General features: G+C 37.2%; 1 protein-coding gene across 2 annotated transcripts in view; it reads right to left on the reverse strand.

Moving 5' to 3' along the window:
• Positions 1-330: 330 nt before the first annotated feature.
• Positions 331-14,156, reverse strand: part of OLFM3 (olfactomedin 3) — a 68,252-nt gene continuing 54,426 nt past the window's right edge. For both annotated transcript variants that reach the window (XM_069862225.1, XM_069862224.1), the window contains exons 4-6: positions 11,395-11,614; positions 3,119-3,225; positions 331-1,779 (exon numbers count right to left, since the gene is read on the reverse strand). In XM_069862225.1, the coding sequence (XP_069718326.1) occupies positions 1,102-1,779; positions 3,119-3,225; positions 11,395-11,614 (1,005 nt within the window). In that variant the 3' untranslated portion in view covers positions 331-1,101. The remainder of the gene's footprint in view (positions 1,780-3,118; positions 3,226-11,394; positions 11,615-14,156) is intronic.

Raw genomic sequence — 14,156 nt, forward strand, 5'->3', positions numbered from 1 at the left:
GCAGATTAAGGAAAGTAATTCGACTTCTAACATTGCTTGTTGCTGCCCCAGACCAGTGCTAACATGGGATGCACTCACACACTTAAGCTGGAGGTGTTGGCAGAAGCCCATTTTCAGATTCTTTCTTGTAAAGACCAGACCAGGGAGTGGGCATAAAAATGGGAAATAAAGTAATGGAAGGAAAGAGAGTCGGTAAAATACAGATTGAGAGAGAGATAAAAATTGTACAGGGTAAATAATTGTAAAGCTCGGGCTGGTATGAGGCTTGAAAGTTGCAGATTTACCAGTAAGAACCAATGGTGAATAAGAAGGGGTCTGCAAAATAAAGAGAATAGGGATCACGCACCTGAGAAATATTAATCTTTCTCAGAAATAACAACCTTTTCTCAGATTTTTACCAATTTCAATTGACCCATAGCCAGAACTTCAATTAAGCTTCAATATATTTTATAAAAAATAGTACTTAGTTTACTTTCACATAAGTGAAGAGATACAATTGCACAATGGTGGTTACAATGGTAGAAATACATACTGTCGATAAAATGTTTGAAAGAGATTTAAAAACATACTGTACAGCACCACATCTGAAATTGGGTGATGGCAAAATGAATCATACTCCATGTTCAAGTAAATTAAATTCCTAAATCTTTCTTTTTGAATAAATAAAAAAATACAATGTGCAATATGTCTGACACTACCATAATATTTCCTGAAGTTAAGCAACAGATTAAAAACAAAAATGAGGTAAAAAAAGACATTCATGCATTTAAGCCACCATTAGTCTCTGACTCTAAAATAAGGCAGATCATAATCTTTTAAAAACTGTCTTTAGCCACTTAAATCCTCTTTAGTGCTTTTCAAAACAAGGTCTTCACTGACCTTGTAGAATCATGAGTTAAGATGCTTATATTTCCAACAGGTCATTTTTGACAGGTTCAGCCGTATTTGAAATGCATTATATGGTAGAAAATGTATCTTTTCCTTAATGAAAAAAAAGAAATGTAAATTAAAAGGAAATGAGAGAACTGGATGCGTTTTGAGTTTATCACAAATGACACTGCTTTGAGGGAGAGAGGTGAGGGAAAGGGAAGGGAAATAAAATTATGTGTCATCTTCAGTTTTAATGACGTGGAAAAGGGTGACATTAAATAGGACTTGATGTCCGTTATTCCAGGCATAGAGAGCTCTGTCTCTTGCATTGTAGTCAAGCATGGATATATGAAAATACTGATTATGGAAAGGAATGTCTGTGTACTCGTAAGTGGAGGTTTTTGTGGAATAAGAATAGTAGACCTTGGCTCCTGTTAAGTGAGAGTTAGTAACATACAAGGTGCCACAGATCATGAAGGATTCTCCAGCACTTCTCTTTGGGTAGCCTGTGCTCCAGCTCTTCAGCACCTCCAGTGTATCCTGGTTTAGCTGGCTGATGACAATATTGCCTGCATTCTGGTTGGTGGCATACACAGCCCACAGCCCAATTTCATCTGCCATCAGGTCAATATCAGAAAAGCCACCCCAGGTGTAAGGGTAGACATTGTGAAAGCCAGCATACTCAAGGCTACGCTGCGCAAGCACCCGCGCAGTGTCAAAGCTGTATTTGATGATGATGTTGCTCTGATACTTGTTGAAATAGAGGGAGCCATTGTAGACAACATGGTTGGTTCCTGCCCATTTGAATGGAAGGTTGTATGTCCTTGATTCAGCCCCACTGACAAAGTCTGCAATTGATTTATATTCACGGACAATTTTATTGTTAGTGTAACTATCCATGTACCAGACCTGGAAAGAAAACAAAGATTGGGAGTAAACACCTAGAACACAGTCTGTGGTACGTTATCATGATATGGTATAATGGATTCATTGCAGAAAAAGAAGGACAAAAGGTTTTAGGTATGCAGCAGGCTATCAGAGTACCATATTGTCCACATTCCTGTTACAAAAGCATGAAGAAGTCTCAAATTTCTGAACCCAAAACTTACCTACACAGGTGAACTCTCAAGAAGGCTGTTACTAATGATATTGTCTGTATTTTCACATAAATTGATTTTTGGATTATTCAGTGTTTGGGCCTTTATGTGGGGCTTGCTTAAAGATATTCCCAGAGACTAATAATCAAAGAGAGTTGGGGAATGACATGTGAGCTAAGCTTGAATTTATGCTTAGTAATAAATTTGGTTTAATTTTCTTCAGCTGAACCTCTCATCAGTGAAATATAGTGTATTTGTGTTGCTTTAAGAGGGTGGCAGAGGGGGAAATGTGGATGCTGTCTGGGGAGGGGGTTGCAGGGCTGCAGGGAATGGGCCACAGAGGGGAGCAGGTGCTGATGGAAGCAAGAACCCATGGAGGTGTGCCTTGAGCAGCCACTGGTGCTCTGAGGTGGCAGAAGCTTCCTCAGGACCAGGAGGGGCTGAGCAGAGTTTACCGCTCTCCGAAAGACAATTGAGATTCCTGGAGTCAGTAGTAAACCTGTATGGACACAGTGGGCAGGGAAGAGCTGTATGCAAATCTTTAGTTGTTACTATTTGTATGTTCCCTTTTTCTAATGCCTTTTTTTTCTGCATTAAAAAAGTGAACCTTCTGAATCTCGTACAAATGAAATATGGTGTTTTGACTCGAAAAGCCCTTTGATGGAAGGAACAGCTCATCAAAGCTGTGGCAAATTTGAGAACCTATTGCAGATCCAGACAATAACATAAGTTGGATCTGAGGTGGCAAATGGTCTGAATACAGCTTCTATGGGGCCTAATCCTGAGATTTTGACTGTGCTGTGTTACGGGTTATACTCTTGGGTAAAAGTATTGATTACTTAGGTTCTTAAAGATTCCAACTCAATTAAATATGGTAGGAAGAAAAAATTGTGTAATCAGTTTAGATAGGTGCATGTCACCCCTGAAACCGCTGAAGGAAATGGCACAAAGGTGCTTAGCTAACTTTTGTCTTTAGATACTTTGCACAAACACTGGTGTTTTTTCCTCTGAAGATGTTCAACAGTGAAAATGAAGTAAGTAGAAGCATGCTTGTGAGTGTAACCTCCTAGGGGGAAAATATCTTTTTAAAGATTAAAATAAAGGAAGTAAAACTCCAGAGGGACACAAAGATATTTGGTGCCTTAACGTACTCGGTTATTTTTCTCTGATGCTAATGGATCTGTCATCCAGGCTCCAAATCGGGTTCCGGATATCTTGACTGTAATGGGGCCTGTAATTTTCATCAACTTGCCACATGCTGAAATTAGAAAAACAAATGCATTAATGCAAATAATTACACGATTCTCCTTGACATCAGTCAAGACCAATTGTTCTAAACTAAATAGTGGCCCCAGGGGATTCATTCTTATGTTGAAGATGGATTGTTGTCTTCACTGTATATACTTTGAAATGCTGAGCAGTAATATAAATATGTGAAAATGTACAAATAAAAATTTATTGGTGTATATTTTTGGTTTCAGGTATTTTAAAGATCAGTTACATCTTCTCAGCATAAGGAAATGTACAACCTAGTAAAATATCTTCTAAGGGGAAGTGGGTAACATTTAATAAGAAATGAAAAGAAGGCATGTTACCCCCTCACTTTTGCCTTCAGATAGTTCAGTGGAAGAGTAGAATTGATGGATGTTTCAGTTTTCCTTTGACCCAGGGTAGCAAGGAGTTTAAGGGCAGGCATGATAAAATGAGCTTGTACACAAGTGCCTGTATCTGTCTGCCCTGTGGTTACACACATATAGCTGTTCCAGTACTGGGGGCCTGTCGATGCCAAGAAAGCGAATATGAGAATTATTGAGGAACCTCAGCTGTATTGGTTGGCTTCTAATCCATTAGGCTGTCTCATATTAGACTGTCTGGGAAGAAATAACGAGAGTCGATATGATTGTGTATGCCAACCTTCCTAACAATCCAAAAATCTATATTTCAGGGGACATTAATAACATACCTATTAGCAACAAGGCCCTGGTGGAATTTGTTTACCAAAAGGCTTAATATCACACAGTAGTGTGTAGGTGATTAGGTGAAGAAGCATGTTTTTGAAGAAAAGATGTTCTATAAGAAGTGACACATTTCCTTTTTTTTTTTTTGGCTTAAAAATAAGTGCTTCTCCATGATAAATGGTTGTGCTGTATTGTATAACCCTAACTGTCTAGGAAAGGTGGAAAACAAGCTGCATCTGCTGTTGAGATGAATTTATTCAGTTCAAAAGAAGGTCACATCGAGCCTGGATTCTCTACTTTATATGGCTGGCAAAGAATGTACTGTGCAAGGCTGTTACAGTCAATTAGAAGGGGGTTAATGCCATGGTGACAACTCGGGGGCTGCTCACGGGGATTTTGTTCACAGCCAGGGATGTGAGATATAGTGGGAATGTAGATAACGGAGTACATGGGCAAGTTAGGTTATGCCCATTTTCTGGGTCTGTTAAAAGGCATTATTATTTACATTTCTTAATCTCTGTATCTTATGATCTTGATGTTATTTTGGATTTTCCCTTTTTATAAGTCTTAGATTGTCTACAGTTGATTATGATAGTACATGATTTTTTATTTTGGGATTTTTTTTGTAGATAGGCTGCTAGTAGTACGTGATGAGTGCTGCTTTCCTACTGCAATGAACTATTAGCTTAGAAAGTAGAGGACTATATCCTGTCAAGGTGAAGGCTATTATTTTTAGGTGGTAATTTACTAAATAGTGTCATATAGCTGGGCATAAGGTAGACTCAAACCTTCAGAGGGTCTTAATTTGGAATATTTAATTTAGAATAAAATTTTCATCAAACTAATAATGAATAGAAAGAAATTTGGAAAAAAAAATAAACTCCTGAATTTGTTGCTTAATTAATTAATTAAAATGCAATGAATGTATGAATTTAAAGATATACTAATTGGTATACTTAAAACACAGTATTGGAATTAGTAGGAAAACATAAGCAAATAATTTTGAATTCCGAAACACCATTTCTTCTATTTAAATATATCCAGGAAGCTGAATTTGGAGTAAAAAATGACCTGTGAAATTTCACTTCTGAACTGTCAAAAGTTAAAGAGAGCCCATGGCTGAGATGTGAGAGTGCTCATAGAGCTGGGTAATGCTGTGTGTTGGGGTAGGCATGAGAGTGTGTACAGTGTGAGCTGAATTTGCAGAACTGCCTGCTGACACGATGACTTTTGTGGAGGCCAGGTAGAGCAGCCACCCCACCAGGTACCATGAGCAGCCTGTGCTCAGCGAGTGGGGAGTATGGGAGCAGCAAGCCAGGTCCCACAGGCAGGGCAGGTGCCTTTGGACTTACAGGCTTTCTCACGAGCATATGTTAGTGGATTGTGGGGAGCAGCGTGGGCACACATCAAGCTTGGGGCCCCACACTGCCAGCTGGAGAGGTGTAAAAGTAGGGGGTGTACTTGCAGCCTGTGCTGGCTGTTGGGGGTGGGCATGTAACTCCACGGGTTTTTGCATGCATGGTGCACCATGCATAACTAGAATTTTTCATGCTAGATAGAGGAGGTGCTCAGAGATTTGTAGGTTTATTAATGCTTCTTAAGGATCTATTACTGTGGTTCATCTGTTGTATTACTTGCATTGAGCCTGAATATATAGTTCACTGGTTGCCAGTTGATTACATGTAGTTAATAATTAATAAACCTCTTCACTCTCAATTTGGTTTAAACTGTATGAAATAAGCAGCTTTATGCTGTGGCAAGAGCCAGGTGCTTTTAAAGCATGGTCTTTCAAAGTGTACAGAGATATTATTCAGTTTGAAAAAAAGAGATGACATTGTACTTCAGCCACTAAATGATCAGTAGTCATGATTCAGGCTATATTTGTATGATCGAGTATTTATTCCCAGACAGCATATTGTGATATCAAGAAAGGAAGATACTTAGGAGAGTTGCTATATAGCTTTGGGGCAGCTGACTGAAAATTTGACAGTTTCTCTTTTCAGTGTGACAAAACAGAGCGTCTTATAAGAGCCATGAGGATTTTTTTTTCTTCCTGCCCTATAGTATGTCCCATCTTTTCTTTACCTTGTTCATTAAGCAGAAACCCATAAATCTACTTATTTGTGACACAATTTGATGAACTGGTATTTAAAACCAAGGAGTAATGCTACAAGTATTTTTTCAACACATGGTAAGCTATTCCCGTTGTAGTGATAATTCATATTCCATCAGCACATTTCTGCTGTAAACCTAGGCAGAATCTGAAGTCTATTGTCCTACTTGCTGACAACATAGGCAGTAAGAAGGAAGCAACAGAGCCTACTATTGCACACAACCTTTTTAGAAACTTTTTAAGATGATCTTTAAAAATGGGGAAATATTGTTTGCATTTGCCTACACTCACCCTTACTACAGCTGAAGAACATTTCAGAACATTACTCTTCTGTTAATTTGAAAAATATTCATGGCCAAGTACACGGGTATTAAGTCTTGTCTTTGAGCAGTCAGAACTCAAATTACTGCTTCCAGAAACATGTGAACTAGAATCCCTCTTCAGCAAGTCCTCTGAGTTCAGAAAGAACTGCTTGAAAGAACAGGACAAGGGCCCCAAACATGTTTTGGCTGAATGGTCAGCTTGATAAATCAGCTCATGCTGTTACAAACTGTTTAAGGCTGCACAAGTAATTTTGTAGAAGTTGTCCCAAGTATTCCACACATCAACTGACTTGCTAAATACTGGTCTTGTCAATACAGTGAACCTATTGCTGACTGATGGTGCCCAAGTCTGATCTTGCATTTGACACAGAAATGAGTGACAGTAAAGCTCTCTACATAACAGTTCCCTGACAAAGCAAGGTGAGTTTTCTGTGTGGTTGTAAACCCTTCCAACTTTAAATTGAGTGCAAGAAATTTTCCTCACTCCTCCTCCAGAGTTGCAAACAGCTTCTTCTTGTCTGCTTAAGTGTAAAATGTATTGAACTCATCCCAGCCAATATTTTTAGCTGCAGAATAAAGCTGCAGAGTTGTTCTTGTGTCTATGTTAAAATTGATCTTGCGTGCTGAGGTTTCTTGATAGGGCATGGTAATACTAATATACTGAAAAGCAGAATAATTTACTTAACATTTTTTGTGGCATGGCAAGCCTGAGAGTCTGAAATTTAAAAAAAAATCTGATTAGTTTCTAGGCAAGCCTTTTTTTAGCTCATTTTGTATGTAGGTAAATAGAACATAGACAAACATAATATGAAATGGGAAACATTTTTTAGCTATGAATTTTCTATAGCAGTGAGGTGGCTGAGAATTAAAACTGGCCTATGCATTTTTCAACACTGTCAAAACCTTCTCCCCCCTGCCTCCCCACCCCTTTCTTCTTTTTCTTTCTGGTAGGAGAGAACATATGAGGATGTGAAAGTTACATTTGTGATGGTGGGAAAGCTTAGTTTTTACTGGTTGAATAGTTTTGGTTTATAGCAAACCTCTGCTCTTTAATTCCCTGACAGGAGGATGACCAGATACTAGTGAGAAGGTAGGTCAAGTACATCTCCTTACCAGCAAATGTCAGGAAGTTCAGGAACATTAAGAAAAAAAGATTAAAAAAATTATATTCCTAGGCAGCTTTTCCACTTCTGAGAGTTTCTGGTGTGGTTACACAAAAAAAGGGTGGGATTTTTAGAAGGAACTCAGTGTTAGTCTAGTTTCCTTGAATTCGAAAGAAGCAGCTGCCTAAATTAGAAAATTCCAGCCGTAACTGATTGTAATAATTGGAAAATCAGGCTTCTGAGTGTTTATCCATCCTAAATTGAACATCACGTCATGCATGATTTGTGTGTTTGTGATTTGATTTATCCCTTGTAACAGTTGTGTACCTTGGACTCAAGTAAGTTTGTGTTTTCCTGTGTTTGTTCATATTAAGGAAGAAATTGAGCACAAAGTGACCATTAAAAAAGAAAGTAGGATGTACTGCCCCTTTAGGCTGGTAAAGTCTATGAGGGAAGAAAGCTGCACCAAAGGGAGCGGATACCAGGAGTAGGTTGTAATAGACGAATTGGACAGGAGCTGTTTTGAAGATAGCTAGGAATAGGTAGTTGATAGTCCCTGTCTCTGTGATGCAAATGAATAGTGGTAGCTTCTATATTTACCAAGCAAACCTATTATTTATAGAAGGGCTTGCAAGGGAAATAAAATCAAAACAATTTGTTGAAGTGTTCATAAGCATTTATTCTATTTATTGTAGGTAATAAATAGGGGAAAATGAAGTGAGTACTTTTTCAGTGGTTGCACAAATGACTTCCAAGTGTTTTACTACTTGCATTCTGCAGGTTACGATCAAATTTGTCTTAACATTACTTTGTAATGTGAGGGAATGAATAATTAGTTCTTACTTAATGGGTGTATGTCTGTTGTTCTACATAATAGAAATCCAGGAAGCATAATAGTCTAGTTACTAGATCTAGTTACTGAGAGGAAGCCTCTGGATCCTTCTGCATGTGTGCAATGTCTTGTCACATATCTTTGGGAAAATTCCTTATCCTCCTGGTCTGTTTGTTTCTTCATCTACAAAATGGGCATAACAATGTATATATCTATTGCACAGTTTTGTACTGAATGATATATGTAAAGTTCTTCAAATGCAAAAGGGAAGGATGCTTTGGAAGTACAAGTACTGCTGCAATTAATAAAGTAATCTCATGCCTGCACTAATACTTCTGCAGCTGTTGTAACAGCATTTCTTTGGACACATAAAATATTCTACTTTTGAATTTTTAACAAAAATGTTATTGTAAAATAGTGTCGGATTTTACATTATAACTAGATGTAGCTATAAATGAATCCAACATGTATCTGCTCTAATTTTTCGTATTTCATAAACAACATTTGGCAAAGTATTGGCTTCTATGAATGCCACCTATATATTTTTTTCCAATTTCATAAGCTGTTTCTTTTATGACAAGAATAGGAGGATCTCAAGCATACCGTGCAACCTGCATTCTCTTATAAATCCATATGCCTTACATGACTGCCAGCAAAGGACCCATATGTGCCTAAGCGTATGTGAATTTGTGGTGTGTGCAGTCATATGCACTCTATTCCTAAATGTTTACTTGCATGCAGCCTTTTAAAATTTTGTGGATAAATTTTGCACCAGCTTCAGCCTGATTTTCCTCTTATTCCAAAGAAAAGGAGCAAGTTTCAGTTATCACAACCGCTGTGGTAATCATTAAAATTCAGTGAAAATAAGACAACTGCTTGCTGTATGTTAATGAGTGTTGAAAATGTTGCTAGTGCAGATGGAAGAACCCTTTTAAGTGGCCAGGACAATGTAAATAATGCATTATATTGCTGAAAAACACCTGCTGGGAAGAAGAATGGAAGATAGCTATTACACACACTAGTTAGATAATTATGTTCTGAAACGCAACAGAAGAAGATTGAAGCCAGATCTTGTGGCACACGAGGAGCAGGCTACCTTCTGCTGCCATAGGCTTCTGGGCACCAGGTTGGCATGTACGGTCACAGCTGTATCATCTCCAGAGTGTGGTGAATGTGGCTGGGGGGAAGGTGTAGGCATGAAAGCTGTTTTCCCTTTATACTTGCTGATCTGAACACACAGTACCAGTTTTGAGGAGCTACTCATACTAAGCCTCGCTGAAGCTGGTTTATTTAAAAGGCACACAGGGTTAAGCCAGAAATACAGCCAGTCCATTAGCAGGCGAGCATGAAAGTCGTTTAAGCATCTAAGACCAGGTAATCATGCCAATAAGGATGAATGAGTTTGTATTACAGCTTGAGAAGGACAAACCCTTTTTAAAGGTTCATTAAAAAGACAGATGTGCTTAATAATTTATTTAATACAAAATTTTTCTCTCTATTGTTAATATATATAGTGGTAATAGGGTTTTTTTTACATTAGCACATCAAAAGAAATAATGTGTTGTAGGAATTCAGCATAGATATGCGGGGAAATGAGTAATAGCGAAATAGTAAATAACTTCTGAGAAGAGAGCCCTCTGTGAATACAGCTGGTCACACTGGGTAAGAAATGTATTTTATACTCTAGTCACTTCACTAATCACTGTTACATGAATATGCTGTAAAAGCAAAGGAAAACAAGGTACTCATTAAATATAAGCTGATGATATTTTGGTGACTAATAAAAGTACTGGAACACTCAGGAAATCAGAAAATACTGTCTATTTATATGAATTTTCTTGCTTGCTGTAGTGTTGTAATGCAGCTGTTTCTCCTGACTATCTTCTGTCAGTGCAGTAATGTGCTATTGAGTGTATGTACTGAAAGAAAATAGGATCATAAGAAATTTCTGTTTGAGGACTTTCATGTATTTTAGCCCATCATGACTGATATTTCTAGCGTACAACAAAGAAATAGAAAATGAATAATTTAAGATGCTAACCTAACCTAGATTTTTCGCATTCCATTTGCTCACAAAAATAGAGGCACTGCTTACCAAATTAATAAAATATTTCATGCCACGTGTAGCATTTAAAATAAACTTCCCATACTTGATAACTGAGATACTGATCACAGGACTCAACCTTGGAATTTCTAGTTTATTCATGTTTAGTGTTAACTCAGAAAGCATTTATTTATCTTTGGGGGGCAGGATTATAGGCTGTAAGAATCCATATTGCAATAGTGACCCATTCAGGAGTCTCACATGGACAGTTTGGGAGCCGGAAGACTTTGCACTGTGGTTGAGAAACTGGTTAGTACTAATTATTCCTCTTTGGATAATGGAAGTTAAGGCTGACCCTTGATAATGACACTTCAGGCTTTTAGTTTTGGTAGCTTATACTGATCTTGTTTTGATTTTCAGAGGTGTCAACTGACTTTTTCGAACTAGAGCCAGCATGTGAGTGTCCATCAGGCTGCCTGATGTAAATCTAGTGCAGTGCTCGCAACAGGCCGTTGCTATGCTTCCTACAGAAATCATGGTTTGTTCCCTTAAATTAAGTGTAATCTTTAATTATGCTGTATTGCAAATGATAGAATGGCACATCTCTCCTAATGCTAATGTTACAGGTCTAAAGACAGTAGAGCCAGAGAGGCCTCTGAGGTGTCAAAGAAAGATGGCAGCCTACGTTATATGACATTTTTTTCACACTGACTTCCTCAAGATGACCTAAGTAGCACTGCCTGTCTGAGCCATTTTAAAAGAGTATTTGTAGCTCTCTGTAAATCTTTGATTTTAAAGTCACTGTGTGTTATAATTTTCCATCTTAATTCCTTCTGTTTACATTAGGGGAGATCATTATATAAGATACAGCAGTGCAAACTTAGAATGTGAGTGACCTTAGGTTGAGTTACTCTTGACTTTTATTAGGGTAGCACAGATCAGAATATAAAGCAGTCTTTCATCAAACAAGAAAAAAGAAAACTTTGTATTTCTATAGAAACAACTATAAATACACAGCTAAGGGACCAAATTTGCCATGGAATTATTAACTTACTGAGCTTTTTCATGCAGTCTCGAAGCCTAGTTTCTAAACTGAGTACGCGCTGGTGTAGTTCCTCATAGTCATAAGCACCAATTTCTTCCTGAATCCCAGTGAGGACAGTAGACAGATTCCTAATTTCCTCCTTGAACTGGGTGATTAATTTGGCATCAGTTTTATATTGTTCCAGAACTGGGATCAGTGGCAGGAGCTCATCCATCTTTTCTTTCAACTCCTGTTAAGAGCAATCAAATGTGCATTAGAGCAGTTTAAAGGAGTTCAATCCCTTAATTCCCTTTAATGCAATATTTATGCCAAATTAAAATGACTTGAAAATAATTATTGATTTTTAGTTACAGATCTATTATTAGAGTATTGTGAAAGTCTTAGAAACCTCAGATTTAATGGTAGTAAGTGGCAGATAAAATTTATGAAAGAATAGTTTTTCTACTAAAAGTACACAATTACCTTCAAGTGATCTGTACCAAACCTGATGAAGGTCTGACTTTCCATCCAGAGGATATAAATCCCTGCTAAGTGTATCTTTCTTGAAAGATGGTGATTAGGCCTGAACACACAGTGATGTTTGAAGAGGTCATACCTGTTTTATAGCGCTGTCATGGCTGGTGAGCTGTTAATTTCTATTTCACTCCTTCAAAATACCAAATTCACTTTTTTCTTAACGGATGTTGAGTACTGTTTAGTTGTGTTCTGGCCACAGCAATATATACTTCTGAAGTAAAAAATTCATAGTTCTTAACTGCTCTTTATATTTGTCAACCTACTCTATCACTAAGTGTCTTTGAACTTCCTCAACTGATCTGTCTTCTGGAGTATCACTAACGTTTTTTGGTTTTGTTTGCCATGTGCAGTTGTTGCATTGCCAGTCCTATTCTTAAACATTGATTATCTATAATAAGGCTCTACTTAGGATCTTGGGTTGCTCCTTTCTCAAACTTTTGCTGTATCATGTACTTGGAGAATTTGTCTCAGTTTGTAGCCTATATTGGCTGCTCATCTTTAATTTCTTAATTATTATTTTAAATGCACTAAGCATAGAGGCTTTATTAAATTTAAACTAATTGTTGGAGGTTGTTTTTTGTTTGGTTATTATTCTGTAGAAATCCTCAAAGAATCCTTGCAGTCAAAAGTTTTTGCTCTATTGAAAAGCAGACAGGTTTGTACCAGATGTATATAGAGATTTGCACATCTTTTTATAATTTGAGGGAACAGCAGGACTTCCATAAAAAAATGCCAGAGAAACATAAGGAGATGCAAGCCTGGAGAAAATGAGGCAAAGAATGAGAAAAAAGATTTGTTACGCACTAGCATTAGGTGATAGTAGAGACTAGGAACAGATGAGGAAAGGCAGGGAGAGGCTTTTGAAGGTGTTAAAAAATCAAGTCCTGAAGAATAGTTGGAGTAGTCAACAGGTTAAAAGGGAAAGCTGAAGAGATCTAAATGGAAACCGAAGCACAAGAAAGAGGAGCAGAAGTGAATGTGGTTGGAGGTTAGTGTAGTCATTGAGGTGTGCAAAGACACATGTGGTTTGTTACATTACTTGAATTAACGGATGTAATAAACATGGTTGGACATTTCCAAAATAAATAATGATGGTGCAAAATAATGTTTTTGCTAAAGATATGTGAAAGAAGCTGATAGACAGGGTCAGGATTTAAGCTGCTTGAAGATCTGCCTCTGAATTCTTAGAAAGCCTGAGAGTTCTGCAGTGTGTCTTCATCACCTAGTTAATCATTTTAACAATTGCTTTCATACTGGACTTATTATTTACCCAAAATAAAGACTTATATATGTTGTTAGGAAGTATATTTTGCACAAAGGTCATCTTAATAGCTAGAAAATTTTATTTTAAATTATAAAAAGACATGCCATTATAAATGAATTTGAGAGTATTAGGATTTCTATTGCTTCCATTCTCAAGGAGTCTTCCAATTATATTAGAGTAGCAGAATTACTGAAATGGGCAGAAAGAAGCAGACAATCTTTGCCTACAGTTAAAGCTATTTTTATTTTACTGTTTTTATTTAAAACTGAACTTCAGAATACTTTAGGCCTGTTAAAATGTGCAATTGTTTCTTCCTTGATGACAAGGACAATAGACTTTGTGATGCAGAAAGCAAAGCTTCAGAAGACAAGGTTTTTGTTACTTCATTTTGAAATGATGAATTTAAGCTTTGGTTATGCGAGGAAGGGAACTACCGAAAGTCATGGGTAAACCATGACTGAAAAAAATCCAAAGCTTGAAAAACTCAGGATGATAAAATTTGTTTAAGAGAATCAGAGAAGGTGTCTTTTTCCTTATAGGGTTTATGACTGATCAGGTATCCTTTGAGAAAACTGCTTTAACTTTTTGTGGTGATTAGGCATCTCCTGCCTGACATAAAACAAAGTATCACAGTATGCTCAAGTGTGATCTGGATCAAATTTATATTCTTTGGTTCTTATCAATGTGGAACCAAAGCATTAGAATATCTCACTTCAGTAAATGATATAAGGATGGTTTTGATATTTTCATGATAAATAAAATAATTTTATTGGTTTCTGCTGACACTTGTAGCTTGTTGCTATGATGAGTGGTACAAGAACTAATTTGTATTGCAACATGCATAGGTGGTAGACATATTCTGGCACTTTGTGCCTTATGATGTGAGGGGTTATGCTATACCCAGAATCATTTGGGGTTTTTTTTTGGTTTTTTTTTTTTGCCCTGGGAAAGATAAAGCACTGGAATTTACTAGATCAGATTTCAGAAAGCC

The sequence above is a fragment of the Phaenicophaeus curvirostris genome, chromosome 8 (assembly GCF_032191515.1).
Source record: "Phaenicophaeus curvirostris isolate KB17595 chromosome 8, BPBGC_Pcur_1.0, whole genome shotgun sequence".
Lineage (NCBI taxonomy): Eukaryota > Metazoa > Chordata > Aves > Cuculiformes > Cuculidae > Phaenicophaeus > Phaenicophaeus curvirostris.